Genomic DNA, 14,513 nt, shown 5'->3' with positions numbered 1-14,513 from the left:
AGCAACAGTCAGAGACCCTTGCCTCCCCTTCTCCTAATGTCCCAGAAACTACCCCCAATGAGTGTGTGCTTCCCTAGCATCAAGGAAGCACATTTGTGTGACCTTGAGCATCTCCTTTTTCTTCCATGGACCTCAGCCTCCTCTTTCCGGCTCAGACGCCCTTGCTTGAGACTTTGGGGTGGGCCAAGGCTGCGCAGGGCTGGGGTAGGGTACACCAAGGATTGGGAGGTCTGGGGAGGAACGGAGGTAGCCTGGACCATTTGTGGCAGTCTCTCCTCCACAGGATGATCCCCAAGGAGCAGAAGGGGCCAGTAATGACTACCATGGGAGACCTCACTGAACCAGGTAAGGCTGACCCAGCCCTTGAGTGTTCCTCAGATCCCATGCTTTCTTGCTCCCAGGCTGCAGCCACACGGGCCTGCCGGCCCCAGGCCTGGGCAAACAGGTGTGAGTTCGAGGCTGGCCTGTGCAATCTGCCACCTGGGCTGGGAAGCTTCCCGAAGCACTGGGAAGGGCCTTGCCCTGACGCCCGCACCCCCAAGAGCTGAGGTTGAGTGCCCTAGACTGGGTCCTGCCCCCACCTAAGTCCTTTCCTCGGCCCCAAATGGAGCTCTAAGGGCTCTGGTCCCAGATTCAACCCTAACAGTGGCCCAAGCGTCCCACAGATTGCCCCTGCTTGTTTTAACTGGGCGGTCTCCCTGAGCCCCCATGGCAAGAGACAAGGGGTCAGGGGAGAGCGGGGCAGGGGGGCAGGAATAGGCTGCCCGATCTGACTCAAACCATTTCACTTAAAAGCACATTCATCCAATGCATAAACCATCTAAAATACATGATGATCAACTTTATAAGACCTCTTGGCATAATTTTGGAGTCTGTTGATTTGGCCTACTTTAGAGCATTTCAAATATTTTAAAAACAAATTTAGCTAAGTCAGGACTCTCAGACTTCACTGTGAATCGCAGTGACATGGCGTTATTAGTTAAAAATACAGATTCCCAGCATCAACCCCCAGGAATTCTGATTCAGGGGACCTGGGGAGGAGGCCATACATTAGCCTTTTAGCCAAGTACCCAGGTGATTCTGATGCAGGTGGGAAGTGAACCAAGCTCTGACAAACCCCTGTCTAAGGCCATTGCTGCGCTTTTACCTCCTTCAGTGTTCTAGGAAGTATTTAATCATGTGTATGACTTTATGTGTGAGTCATACTTTTAACTTGTTTTGTGTGTTCTTGCCTCCTTTTGTTGGTGTCATTTTTTTTTTTTTATTCCATGATTTTCTGTGCTGAAATACACAAGCTTTGTGAGGTACCGATGCTCTAACTAGAAGAATCAGGCAATGCATTTTCTTTTCTCTTGTCTAAGTAATTAATTAATTACAGACCCCCAAATACTGATACACAACATTTACACCAGACTGGAAATACGTGAATTGTTGACGATTGCTAAGGTATTAATTAAGGACAATTTTGAAACTAAAGAAAAGTAGAAAGGAAAAAATCTCATGGTGTCACCGCCGAAAGATAGCCATTGTAAAATAATAATAATAATAAAACACTTACCGTTACTGTGCGCTCACTATGTCTCAGATACTGTGCTAAGAGCATTTGTACCTTTCGTTATATATATAACCCTCACAACAACTCTGTAAATTAGATACGATCACACCCATCTTGCAGATGAGAAAACAGGGGTCAGAGAAGCTAGGAAGTCACATATATAGTAGGTGGTAGAACTGAGATTTGACCCCAGATCTCTGTCTCCAAAACTGCTCCTTCACCACAGGTTATATAAATAAAACATTCATTTTATAGAATATTCAGACAAAGCAGACATGAATGACTTTGAATGTGAAAGTTCCTCATAACAAAACCATCTGGAGATAACCACTGTTAACAATTTTGTGTAAATCCTTCTTCTGTTCATATATAAACATATTTATATAAACACACACACGGGCTAAATACTATACACTGTGTTCATCTTCTTAAATTTTTTTCACTTAGCAACACACCACAGACTTCTTTCCATCCTAGTATGACTTACCTCACCCCTCCCCTCCCCTCACTCCCCCAGCATATAAGATATTATATATATTTATACACAAACATCCCCTAAGGGAGGCCATGAAGGCTCAGCCCAGGTTGGGACCCTTAGGAGTCGAGCCTGAGGATTCCCAAACAAGTGACTTGTTGAGCTCGCACTCCTAGGAGAAGGGAAGTGACAAAAGCGCAATCCGGCAGAGGAAATTGCTAAGTAAGGATGTGGGCTCCAAAGCATAAATTAATTGCCCTACAGAATTCATCTCATCTTCAGCAAGGGGGCTGTTGCAGCCTCTACTCACCGGGGCAGTTCTCTGTAGAGGTGGCAGCTGTGAGCTGTTAGTCACGGATAAAGGGCATCTGGGCAGCATGCACCGCAAGACTGATTCCCAGTTTTCACAATTCGAAAAGTCACTGCAGTAAACATCCTTGTATGTATATCTTTAGGCATGTTTATTCAACTTTTCTGCCCGAGGATGAATGCCTAGAAGTGGAATTGCTTAGTCAAATAGGTTTTATCTATAGCTTTTTTTTTTTTTTTAAATATTGAGCTCAGTTCATCTGAACAGCATTTGAGAATATGATGCCAGGGGACTCTTATTATGTATTTAGGTATAAATGGTCTTTCATCTGCTTAAGTATGCAGTACATTTTCTTGTTCAAAAACAAAAACAATGCAAACAATTTCCAGCCCGCCTCCTTCCTAGGTCCCCAAATTGTCACTGCCAATATTTGGCATATCTCCTTGCAGATTTTTCAATGCATACATAAACATGCGCTTTTTTTTTTTTTTTTTTTTTTTCCCGCGGTACGCGGGCCTCTCACTGCTGTGGCCTCTCCCGTCATGGAGCACAGGCTCCAGACGCGCAGGCTCAGCGGCCATGGCTCACGGGCCCAGCCGCTCCGCGGCATGTGGGATCCTCCCGGACCGGGGCACGAACCCACGTCCCCTGCATCGGCAGGCGGACTCTCAACCACTGCGTCACCAGGGAAGCCCAACATGTGCTTATTTTTAAAAATATATGAGTGGGATCATAGAATACAGATTCTTCTGAAATTTCCTTTCCCCCCCGCTTTTAATCTACAGTGGATTTCTTTCTGATCCTAATATGTAGAAGGTGCTGTCTCTATATTTGCTGAAAGAATGAAAGAAACATCAGCCTCTTTTTTAAAAGGCCGTTTAGGATTCCATTGAATGGGATGAATCACAGCACCTGAATGGCCCTCAGTGTTGCCTGGGGACCACATCACCCAGCCCTGACCCATTCACTCTTCCCTACTGTTCTCTGAGATAACTTTAGCAACCTCTCTTCTCAAACCTCCAATACCTCCTCCCGCACCTTCATTCTCAGATAATGACCTTGCTTCATATTTCACCGAGAAAAGTAAAGTGGCCAAAAGAGAACTTCTGCAAGCTCCCGCCTCCACATCTGTCCACTTGTTTGCATCTGTGTCCCTGTTCTCGGTTTTCCTTCCTGATATCATAGATGAGCTCTCCTTGCACTGTATGAAGCCAACCCCTCTTGCTGGGCACTGAACACCCGCCCTGCCCTCTCTCCTGCTCAAGACATTCCTTCAGTAATTCTCCCCTCTCTTTATTGCATCGTCAGATTTTCTCATCAGCTAACAAACATGCTATTATTCCTCCCTCTTTAAAGACAAGCAAGGAAGTAAGCAAACCAACAAGCAAGCAAACCACTCTTGCTTCCACAGCTGTCCCCAGCCATGGTCCTTCAGAGCACACCTCCTCAAAGCAGCCGTCTATACTTCCCTCCTCTCTTTCTCTCTTTTTCACATTTTATTACCAACTTACACACACACACACACACACACACATACACACACACAAAAGTTGAGAGTGCAAATCCCTGTGGCCCTCCTTCTATTCCTGGGGTCCAGAGCAAATCCCAAAGAGCATGTCATTTCATCCCCCAAATACTTCACAGAAAGTAATAAAAAGGACATTTCCTTACATGCCACAAAGATATTAACACACTGAACAAAATTAAATGTTGATTTAGTACTATCTAATAACCAGTCCTATAGTCACCTTTCTCCAATTTTCTAGTTTGTTAACGGGGATCCAAATAAGAGCCACTTTTTAACTGAGGTAGCATTGGTTCATATTTAACGTTATGTATTGATAGTTTCATGTGTACAAAATTATGTTTCTACTTCTGTATACACTACAGCATGCTCACCACCAAAAATTTAGTTTCTATCCTTCATCATACAGTTGATCCCCTTTACCCATTTCACCCTCCCCCGCGACCCCCATTCCCTTCTGGGAACCACTACTCTGTTCTCTGTATCTACATGTGTGCTGATGTTTGGTTTGGTTTGATCATTTATTTTGGTTTATGTTTGTTTGTTTTTATATTCCGCATACAAGTGAAATCATATGGCATTTGTCTTTCTCTATCTGACGTATTTCACTTAGCATAATAACTGTACCCTCAAGGGCCCTTGTTTTCATTTGGTAGCTATGTCTCTTAAATCTCCTTTAATCTAACACACTGCCCCCTCCTACTTTTTTCCCATGTCATTCACTCCTTTGAAGACACTGGGCCACCTGCCCTGTAGAATGTCCCACATCCTAGATCTGGTTCATTGCTTCCTTGTGTTGTGTTAAACTGTTCCTCTGTCCTCTTCTCTCGAACCCTGTCCAATAAGACTTTCACACCCCAATACTCCACAGGAACTGCTTTTGCGGAGTTTGCCAATAATAACCCCATGTTACTAAATACAATGGTCAGTTTTCAGCCCTCCTCTTACTTGACATGTCAGCAACATTTGACTCCGTTGATCAGTCCATCTTCCCTGATACGCTTTCATCGTTTGGTTCTAGGACACCACAGTCTTTAGATTTCCTCCTAACATGCTGGGTGTTTTCTCCCAGGCTCCAGGGCTGGGGCTCATCTCCTCAGCCTAAATGTTGGAGGCCCCGGGGCTCAGTCTTTGGATCTCTTTATCCATTCTCATATCCTAGGTGATCTCAGGCTCCAAACACCATTCAGAGAGCTGGAATATGAACCTATGTGTGTTTGATTGTAGAGATGACAAGTCTGCCCGTGCTGCCCATATATATCCCTCTCCTACCAACGTCCTCACCATGCTGACACTCCTTTCTTCCAAAAGTCTTCCCTTGTGGCGCCAACATAAAATTATGTGTTTTGCTGGTGGGGAAAGCACCAAGGATATGGATGGGCTACCAATCTACTAAGGACGGTCATCAGCCCTGGAATCCGTCTACATGGCTATAATGACTGGTCCTAACTATGAGAAAAGAAATAAACGGGACAGTCTTCATTAAAAAACAACAACAGCAAATATCATTGTACTTCCTGATGCCCCAATTTTTATGTCCAGGTCAGTTTTCTCCCATGAACACTAGACTCATATATCCAGCTCCCTCCTCGGCATCTCTGCTGGGATGCCTACAAGGCTCTTCAAATGTTATGCTTGGTTTTGGAGACAATTAGGGGAGTTTGAATATAGACTAGGCATTATATTAAAAAAAAATTCATTCACTTGGAAAGGTGGAGATCTTTAACTGATAAAAGCAAGTTACAAAGCAGCTGTGCTATGATTTCATTTTGGTTAAAAAGTCACATATGAATACACAGTCAGTGAAAAAGACAGGAAAGGATATACACTAAGGTGTTAGTAGCGGCAACCTCTGGATGGTAGAAAATGGTGTTTTTCTTTTCTTTCTTTCTCTATTTTTTTTGTGGTACGCGGGCCTCTCACTGTTGTGGCCTCTCCCGTTGCGGAGCACAGGCTCCGGACGCGCAGGCTCAGCGGCCATGGCTCGCGGGCCCAGCCTCTCCGCGGCATGTGGGATCCTCCCGGACCGGGGCACGAACCCGTGTCCCCTGCATCAGCAGGCGGACTCTCAACCACTGCGCCACCAGGGAAGCCCTTCTTTTCTTTTATGTCTATATTTTCTAACTTTCTTCAATGCACATATATGCTGTTTTTATAATAATAAAAGGCTATTTTAACATTAAAAGAAGACATGTCTAGAACGGAATGCCTGGTCTTTCCTCACACCTCCTCCTCCTCCAGCCTTCCCATCTCAGAGCGGCTACTCCATCCTCCCAGCGGCTCAGGCCAGAAACCTTGCCTTTATGTCCCACACCTCTCTCTCTCTCTCTGTCTCTCACATCCCACACCCATGGCCTACCTTTAAAAGATACCTAGGATCTGATCATTACTCACTACCTCCACCGCTATGGGTAAAGAGCTGCATGGGAAATGCATGGAATAAACATATCCGGCCAAAGAACATCTGAAATGATGCTCAATTTCACTGAGTGTCAAACACATGCTAATTAAACTCAGAGGAGTCATTTCCGCCCATTGGGTGGGCAAAGATTCCTAAGAATAATGACACCCAGGGTCAGCAAGTGTGGGGCAAAATCGGCACTCTCATACACAGCGGACGGTGCTGTGCGGAGGTCCCCTTAGAGGCAGCAACCCGGAGTGCCCTGAGGGTTTGGTAGTAAGAACTCCCTCTGGCCTCTCTGGGCAGTCCCTTTGCTGGACCTGGGCAAGAAGCTGAGCGTGCCCCAGGACTTGATGATGGAAGAGCTATCACTGCGTAACAACCGAGGATCCCTCCTCTTCCAGAAGAGACAGCGCCGCGTGCAGAAATTCACCTTTGAGTTTGCAGCCAGCCCGCGTGCGGTGAGTAGGCCTCCATTGTGTTCACAGGGAAACTGAGGCCCAGAGAGGGCCAATCGTTAGCCTAGAGCCAAGCAATGAGCCAGATAGGACCTCTGCCCTCTATGGGGGGGTCCCTCAAGTTCCAGCCGGGGACGGCTGTGATATTGCCATCAGATTGACCTCTGCCTTGCTGGGTGATCCTAGAAAAGGGTTAGTTCTTCAGGCACCTTTCCCCAGATACAATACATAAAGTGGATCAGACAGGATGACCCATGGAGTGAAGGGACTCTGGCTCCTACAAAAAGTGCAGAAGAATAGTCAGGTGCTCTGGGCTGAATGTGCAGCAAGCAGGATTTAGATTAGACTTGAGCTTGATCTAAGATGGAAAATGCAGAATGCCGTCCTCTCTTTCCCACTGGAAGAAGGCAAAGGCCACCAGACAGTCAGCTGGTAGAGAAGGGAGGCAAGAATGGCTTGTCCTCTGGCTTCACAAAGGTGGCAGGCAGTTTCAGGTACTTCTAATGAACTCAGGGGACTTTCACCCTACTCCACTCAATTTCTGGATGAAACAGGAGATGATGAGAGGGATCGATGTGGCAGAATAATAAAAATGACAAAACACCTACCTTTGCTACGTGCTTATAACGGTACTAGCTAAGCAGTTTGCATGCATCATCTCATTTAATGATCAGAGGGTGATATTATTATCATCATCTCCACTTTACAGAAAAGGAAACTGTGGCTCAGAGAGGTTAAGTATTATATGCCCAGGGTCAATACTATAATAGCAACTAACGTATATAAGCGCACTTCTCTGTTCCAGGGTTTAGCGCTCTACACTATCAACTCATCCTCCCCCCAAAACATCCCTGGGAGGTGGGCTCTAGGATTATGACCTCCCACCACCCGCTGCCTTTTTTTTTAGTGGAGGGAGAACCCTGACCTCCTGCCCCGCTGAGCCTTCCTGCGGTTTATTTGCCCCTCCCCTCCCCTCCCCCCAGCTCGTGGCAGGAAGCGCCAAGGAGAAGGTGACTGGAACAGCGGAACCTGGGACGGTGAGCGTGCACAGAGACCCCGAAGTGGCGGAAGCCTGGGGGAAGGGGCCAGGCAGCTCAGATTCCCCGGTCCACTACCTCTGAGCTCCAGCCCCTGTGCCTAGGTTGCCAACAGCTCCGAGGGGCAGAATTACCGCTCTGAGCTCCACATCTTCCCGACCTCAGGGCCCAAGGGCCCTGACGATGCCCAGCCCACAGCCGCCCGGCCAGTGAGTGTCCACAGCCCCAGTGCCCTGGCGCCAGGTAAGTGGCCTGACCGCGTCCCAGGACCAGGGGACCGTAGCGTGGGCGAGCTCCACGGTGGGGCAGGAAGAGCATCCAGAGAGCGTCTAGTCCACCTCCTTCCCAACACACGCACACGCACACGCGCGCGCACACACACACACACACACACACACTCACCCCACTCCAAAGACCCAACACAAGCCCAGAGTAGCGCAGCAATGCGCCAAGGTCACAGAGCCAGCCAGGGTCCGAGGCAAGCCTAGAGTCTGCGCCCCAACTTGCAATTCCTCTGCTCCTTGTTTCCAGGGATGGGGAAGGGTCCTCTTTGCTGGAGCAACTTTAGCATCACATTCCACCCCCTCCCCCAACTCCCCTTTCCTAGCCCCCCCAAACAGTGTCTGCAGCGGGGCGTGGCGGCAAGGTTAAAAGGAACCCAGGCGTCCCGCTCGCCCGCCTCCCACGTGCCATGCTCCACCCCCTAGGCTATGCCGAGCCACTGAAGGGCGTCCCTCCCGAGAAGTTCAACCACACGGCCATCCCCAAGGGCTACAGCTGCCCATGGCAGGAGTTCGTCAGCTACCAGGACTACCTGGGCGAAGGCGGAAGTCACACCCCCAGCCTGGCGGAGTATCGGAATTTCAACAAGTAAGACGAGGCGGGCTGCTTAGGGAGAGACCTGGAGGGAGGATGCACTGGAGCCAGTCACAACCACAGCAGTAGCTGCATCTCCTGAGCGCTTTCTATAGGCTGGGCTCTACCCCCAACGCCTTATATACATTTATGGAGCCCCTGCTAAAACTCAGTAGAGCTCTTGCCTCAGCACAACTAACTAGTGCTCAATAAATGTACAGGGAATAAATGGGTGAATGTGGCACACATCTTGCTGGATTCTCCTCCACAACAGGGTGGGGCAGGTGCCACAGGTTTTCCTATTCTGCTGGAGAAGAGGATTATCAACAACCTGCCCAAAATCACAAAGCAAGGAAGCAGTGGCAGGGCTGGGATCCAAGTCTGGTTTTGTCTGACTCCAGAGTCCAGTTGCTTATTCTCCATCACTGCTGTGTGCCATCTCCTTGATGGACGTCAAGGTGCGAGTCCTTCCCTGGGTGGGGGCCCCAGATCTCACTAGTCCTAGGCCAGCTCAGTGTTTTCCTCACTTTCATCAGTGGTCTGGAAGAGGCCTAGAAAGTGATATTGAGGCTGTACCACTGTGGGGAGTGGCAGTGAAATGTTGGACACCAGAGGTGAGAGCCACAAAGCAGTGGCTCATAGTGTTTAGCACGTGGGCCCTCGACAAGGGCTTAATGCAATCTCCACCCCTGGCTGTGTGACCTTGGGCAAGTGGCTTAACCTCTCTGGGCCTCCCTTTCTCCACCTGTAAAATGAGACTGTTATAGTACCTGCTTCATAAGATGGTCGTGAGGATGGCATGAGAGGCCTTAGGCAAAATTTCTGGCAAGTGATAAGCTCTCAATAAATGGTAGCTGCCATTATTATCATTATTATTTACAAGTTGAAATGATGGCTGGAAAAGCCAACAGGGGAGAACTTAAAAGGGACAGATTTAACATCCTGCCCTGGGGGGCCTGAAAACAAATCACAGCAGTCAGGACAGGAGCTTGGCAGGAAGGAAGGCTTTGGGCTGGGGGATGCATTTCAACTGCATTTCAGTTGGCTTCCTTAGTCTGCTGCTATTTGTGGAAAATGCTCCTCTGGCTTGGGCTGGATTAAGTGAGAAAGTGGAGGGTCCACAGGGAGGAAGCCACAGTCCAGCTCTTCTGGCACCTGCTCAGACCACACATGGAGACTGTGTCTGTCTTGCTAGGCCTGGAGACCAAGCCCTCTGAGGAAGGGCTGAAGGAACTGGGGGTGTTGGGCCTTGAAAAGAGACTGCTCAGGAGGGATGTGACTGCCCTCAAACAGCTGAGAGCCAGGGAGGACCACGATGGGAAGAATGGGCCCAACAGGCCTCGTGTGAACCACGAACCGTTGGCAGACATTTTGGGGTTTCCTGCCAGGCAGGACTGTGCTGTCTCTCCTCCTGGGGCCCTCAGACCCTGCCTGTCCAGCTATTTAAAACCCTCAGCTGACATTCAGGTCACAGACCCATCCATCTCATGCCTCAGCTCTGACAGGCTGAGGCATGTTCCCACCAAAATAAGGAGGGTCTTAGGGACCTCTGAGCCCAGACCCCTCCTGGGATAGAAGAGGAAACTGAGGCAGAGAGAGAAGGAACTGTAGTGTTGGTGGCCAAGCTGTGCTCAGGATCCAGGGCTCTGGGCTCCTGATCAAGGGCCCAACCGTGAGGCCTGCTTGACTTGGAAACAGCCCAGCCTGTTCCTGCGGGGCCTGGCTGTTGCCATCACAGCTGTGGTGGTCCAGGCAGAAACACTGTCCTGGCTGGAACCCAGGCCCTGGCCCAAGGTTTGCCTTTTTACCCCAGAGCAGGCATTCCCCTCTCTCCATTGGTCCCAGGCTGCAGGGAAAACACTAAATGAGCAATGCTTTTTATTCTCTTAAAATTAAAAAATAGTTTGAAAATCATGTATTTATATTATCTTAAAAAAAACCCTAGGCGACTTCAAATAAAGGTAGGGCCACTTTGTTCCCCATGCTCCAATCCCAGCTCCCTTCCCAAAGGTAACACTGTTGTCAGCTTGGTATGTATGTTTTCAGAACATTCTCTACAAGAGAATATTCTCTACCAGCAGCTACATACCTATGGGGATGTAGCATTTTTTGGTGTGCATGTGTGTGTGTGTTTTGCTACTTTGTATTTCATCCTGTAACTTGCTTGCTTTTTTCACTCAACATTATGCTTTTCAGTCTCCTCTTTCTAATACCTATATCTCTTTTCATTCCTTTTAAGTTGCTACATAGTACTCTGCCATGTGAATATACTATATTTATCTTATCCATTCCTCTGCCAGTGGGCATATGGCTTGTTTCTGGTCTGTCACTAATTGCTGCTCATATCTGCTTCCTTGTTCATGCGCTTCCCTAAGCCATATGCTTACAGGTAGAGTTGCTGGTTGACAGAATTTGCACATTCTCAGGTTTAAAAGATCCTGCCGGGGGCTTCCCTGGTGGCGTAGTGGTTGAGAGTCCGCCTGCCGATGCAGGGAACACGGGTTCGTGCCCCGGTCCGGGAGGATCCCACGTGCCGTGGAGCGGCTGGGCCCGTGAGCCATGGCCGCTGGGCCTGCGCGTCCGGAGCCTGTGCTCCGCGGTGGGAGGGGCCACAACGGTGAGAGGCCTGCGTACCGCAAAAAAAAAAAAGATCCTGCCAAATTGCCCTCCAAGGGAGCAACACCAATTTACTCTCCAACCAGCAGTATATGAGTGAGATTTTGCCCCACCGCCTCCCTAACTTTGCCCCATTACCAAATCACTTATTCTTGCCAGTCTATGGGTGAGAAGTGGCATGTCTCTGTGGTAATCTGTAGTCTCTGATTCTCAGTGTTCTTTCTAACCCTCCTTTCTCTCTCCAGTCTGTGATATATTGTTTTAAGGGGAGATGACAAGAGGAGGGAAAAACTGTTCCAATTCTACTCCCTTCTGGACCTTCCTTAACAGGAACCTAGAGTTTTGCCAGGACAAGCCAGTTCTCACTGAAAACCTCACTCCTATTTCAAAGCAAGAAGCCATCCCCACTAGGGGCAGATTTGAGAATAGGCAGAGCTGGAGAAACCTGTTAAAGACAGTACAAAACCTTGCTGAGCAGCAGGGAAACTGAGGCCCAGAGAGAGGAGGGGAGGGGGCTGCCCGTGGCGACCCACAGGTCTGTTCTGCCACCCTTTCCCACACTGCCTTCCTCCCCTGCTGCTCTTCTCTCCCCAGGACACCAGTGCCCTTTGGAGGAGCCCTGGTGGGGGAAACCATTCCAAGGGCAGGCACCCCCTTCGTCCCGAAGCTCACCAGTGGCTTGGAACTCCTCCGCCTTAGACCCAGCTTCAACAGGGTGGCCCAGGGCTGGGTCCGCGACCTCCCAGAGTCTGAGGAGCTGTAGCCCCAGCCGCTTCAATTCCCCCATCTCAGAGTTCGGGTAACACCTGGAGCCAAGACTCGTGGACAGCACTTCACAGTTTACGAAGGGCCATCACACACAAATGGCCTCAAAGGTCACGAAGTTCAGCAGTTCCCAAATTTTGAAATGCTTCAAAATTACCTGGAGGTGTTTTAAGACAGATTTCTGGCCCATCCCAAACCTGCAGCATCAGAATCTCCTGAGTGGAGGGTCTCTATTAGTAACTTGCACTTCCAGCTGATTCCAGGAAAACTCGTCCCCAGTTTGTATCTTTAGGAATCCAAACCACCAATGACTTCAATCCAAGCCTCCACTCCTTCCTGATCCTGTAGTCTAGCTTACACTGCCCCAATGACAGGGAGCTCACTAGCCGCCTATCTACCTATGAATCACTCTGATAATTAGATTTTCCTTTTACTGAGACACAGATGGTCTTTATTTATGCTGATAACATTTACTAAGCACCAATTGTGTGCTAGCCGCTGTGCCAGCTCCAGGGAGAGGGTGTGGCGAGTAAGCCCAGACCCTAGCCTAGGGAGGAAAAGACAGTAGAGAAGACAGATTTGCAAAGCAGGAAGTCATCTTAATTTTCCCTAAAGCACGCTAATTGACAACTGAGGAACAAAGTGCCAGTGAAGCAGAGGAGGGGTTCTCTAACCCTGGGTGTGGGGTGGGATTCTGGGAAGCTAACCAGAGGATTCGAGTGGGGCCTCAGAGGAGTGACAGTCCATCAAGCGAAGGGGGTGTGATGGGGAGAGTGTGACGGGGAGGGCATTCCTGGCAAGCGCACAGCAAGTGCAAAGGTGCAGAATTGTCATGGGGGCAGGTGTTGTGGAGAAGGGAGATGGCAATGTCAGAGGAGTCAGTGACTCCTCAGGGGGCCAGAGTGGGGTGGGCTGCACTAAGGAGATGGGGAGGTTCTTAGGCTGGAGAGCGAGGGGTCTCGCTGGTTGCTGTGTGCAGCACAGACTGGAGAGGAGTACAGCTAGACGCCAGGATCCTTGAAGGAACAAGGCCTGGACTAGGGAGGCGGCCATGGGGTCAGAAAGAAGGGGCAGCGCTCGGCACCACACAGGACAGGTGCAGAGGAGGGTGCTTACAAGGACGACTCCTTTCCAGCCCCTTCCACTCACCGTTTAGAGCAGGCGCCAGGGTAGATCTTGTCCTAGTCCCCACCAGGAGTTTTTCGGCCTGTGTGCTGGCTCGTTAGGGAGAGAAGTGAAAGGAAAGCCCCACTGCAGGTGGTGGTGATGATGATAACTATGGCTGCTTTTTATTGGGTGCCTCAGTGCTTGGGCTGGTAGTAGGTTCTCTCCATATCCCATTTCTAATTTTCAGTACAACCTTGAGACAAAGGTATTTTCCCGTTTTACAGATGTGGATATCCAGGCTCAAAAGGGGGAAGTGACTTGTCCAGGGACAAGTGGGGATCTGTCCGATTCCAGTGGTTGTTTCTTATCACCCCACTGGGCGGCCAAGCCCATTCACTCTGGAATCACCTAGTCATGGTGCCCTGTTTTAGAGTTTAGAAGTTAAGAGTACAGGCTGGGGGGCTTCCCTGGTGGCGCAGTGGTTGAGGGTCCGCCTGCCGATGCAGGGGACACGGATTCGTGCCCCGGTCCGGGAGGATCCCACGTGCCGCGGAGCGGCTGGGCCCGTGAGCCATGGCCGCTGAGCCTGTGCGTCCGGAGCCTGTGCTCCACAACGGGAGAGGCCACAACAGTGAGAGGCCCGCGTACCGCAAAAAAAAAAAAAAAAGAGTACAGGCTGGGGGTCAGACTGGATGGGGTGGGTTCTAATGCCACCACTGGCTGTGTGAACTCAAGTCATTTCTCACCTGTGGACCTCTAATTCTCTACCTGTAAGATGAGGACAACAGTAGAAACCCCTGCATAGAGTTTTGTGGGCATAGTGATGGACACATACCTAATAAGCACTCAATCATCATCAGATTCCATGCAGCTACTACTCTTGGTTGAGAAGATGTTCCTGCAGTGAGTGCACCTTGAGAAGCAGGCTCATGGAAATGTCACTGGGGGTCAGTAAAGCTGAAACCTGAAGGAAAGCCTCTGATCACCATAGGGCTCTGTTGGACATGGCTCACCTCCTTCCCCACTGCTTCCCTCTGTCTCCGCCCTGACGCCCTCCCCTGGGGAGATGAGAAGACTGGGAATCTAGCTGGTTCCCAGGTGCAAGGGATAGAATCTAGCTGGTTCCCAGGTGCAAGGGATAGTGGTTGCATTTTCCTTTTGCTCTGGAGTTTCACTCTGCCCCACACAGTTTCAAGGGGCCAACAGCTGACTCAGATTTGCTTGCAGTTGATGTGTTGGCTTGAATTTGGGGGCTGCCATTTAAAGTCATGTTTCCAAGAGCTGAAAGCCAACCATTAAAGTGTCTGAAACACAGAAGAGAGGATTTGGTCTGCCTTGGGTTGGCTCTGCTGTGCTCTGAGGGTAATGACAGCCACCAGAGACAGAAGAGGAGAGACTGGTAGGGAGCC

The 14,513-nt window shown here is 49.5% G+C and overlaps 1 protein-coding gene across 1 annotated transcript; it reads left to right on the top strand.

Moving 5' to 3' along the window:
• Positions 1-284: 284 nt before the first annotated feature.
• On the top strand, positions 285-11,995 carry MYOZ3 (myozenin 3; the record flags this gene model as incomplete). The annotated part of the gene is made up of 6 exons (XM_079703869.1): positions 285-345; positions 6,573-6,727; positions 7,708-7,767; positions 7,866-8,004; positions 8,469-8,631; positions 11,827-11,995. The coding sequence occupies 6 exons, from the start codon at positions 285-287 to the stop codon at positions 11,993-11,995; spliced, it is 747 nt and encodes a 248-aa protein (XP_079559995.1).
• Between the last annotated feature and the right edge of the window lie 2,518 nt (positions 11,996-14,513).

The sequence above is a fragment of the Hyperoodon ampullatus genome (assembly GCF_949752795.1).
Source record: "Hyperoodon ampullatus genome assembly, chromosome: 4".
Taxonomy (NCBI): domain Eukaryota; kingdom Metazoa; phylum Chordata; class Mammalia; order Artiodactyla; family Ziphiidae; genus Hyperoodon; species Hyperoodon ampullatus.
The sequence above is the reverse complement of the archived record's forward strand: the minus strand, read 5'-3'. Positions and strand labels throughout refer to the sequence as shown.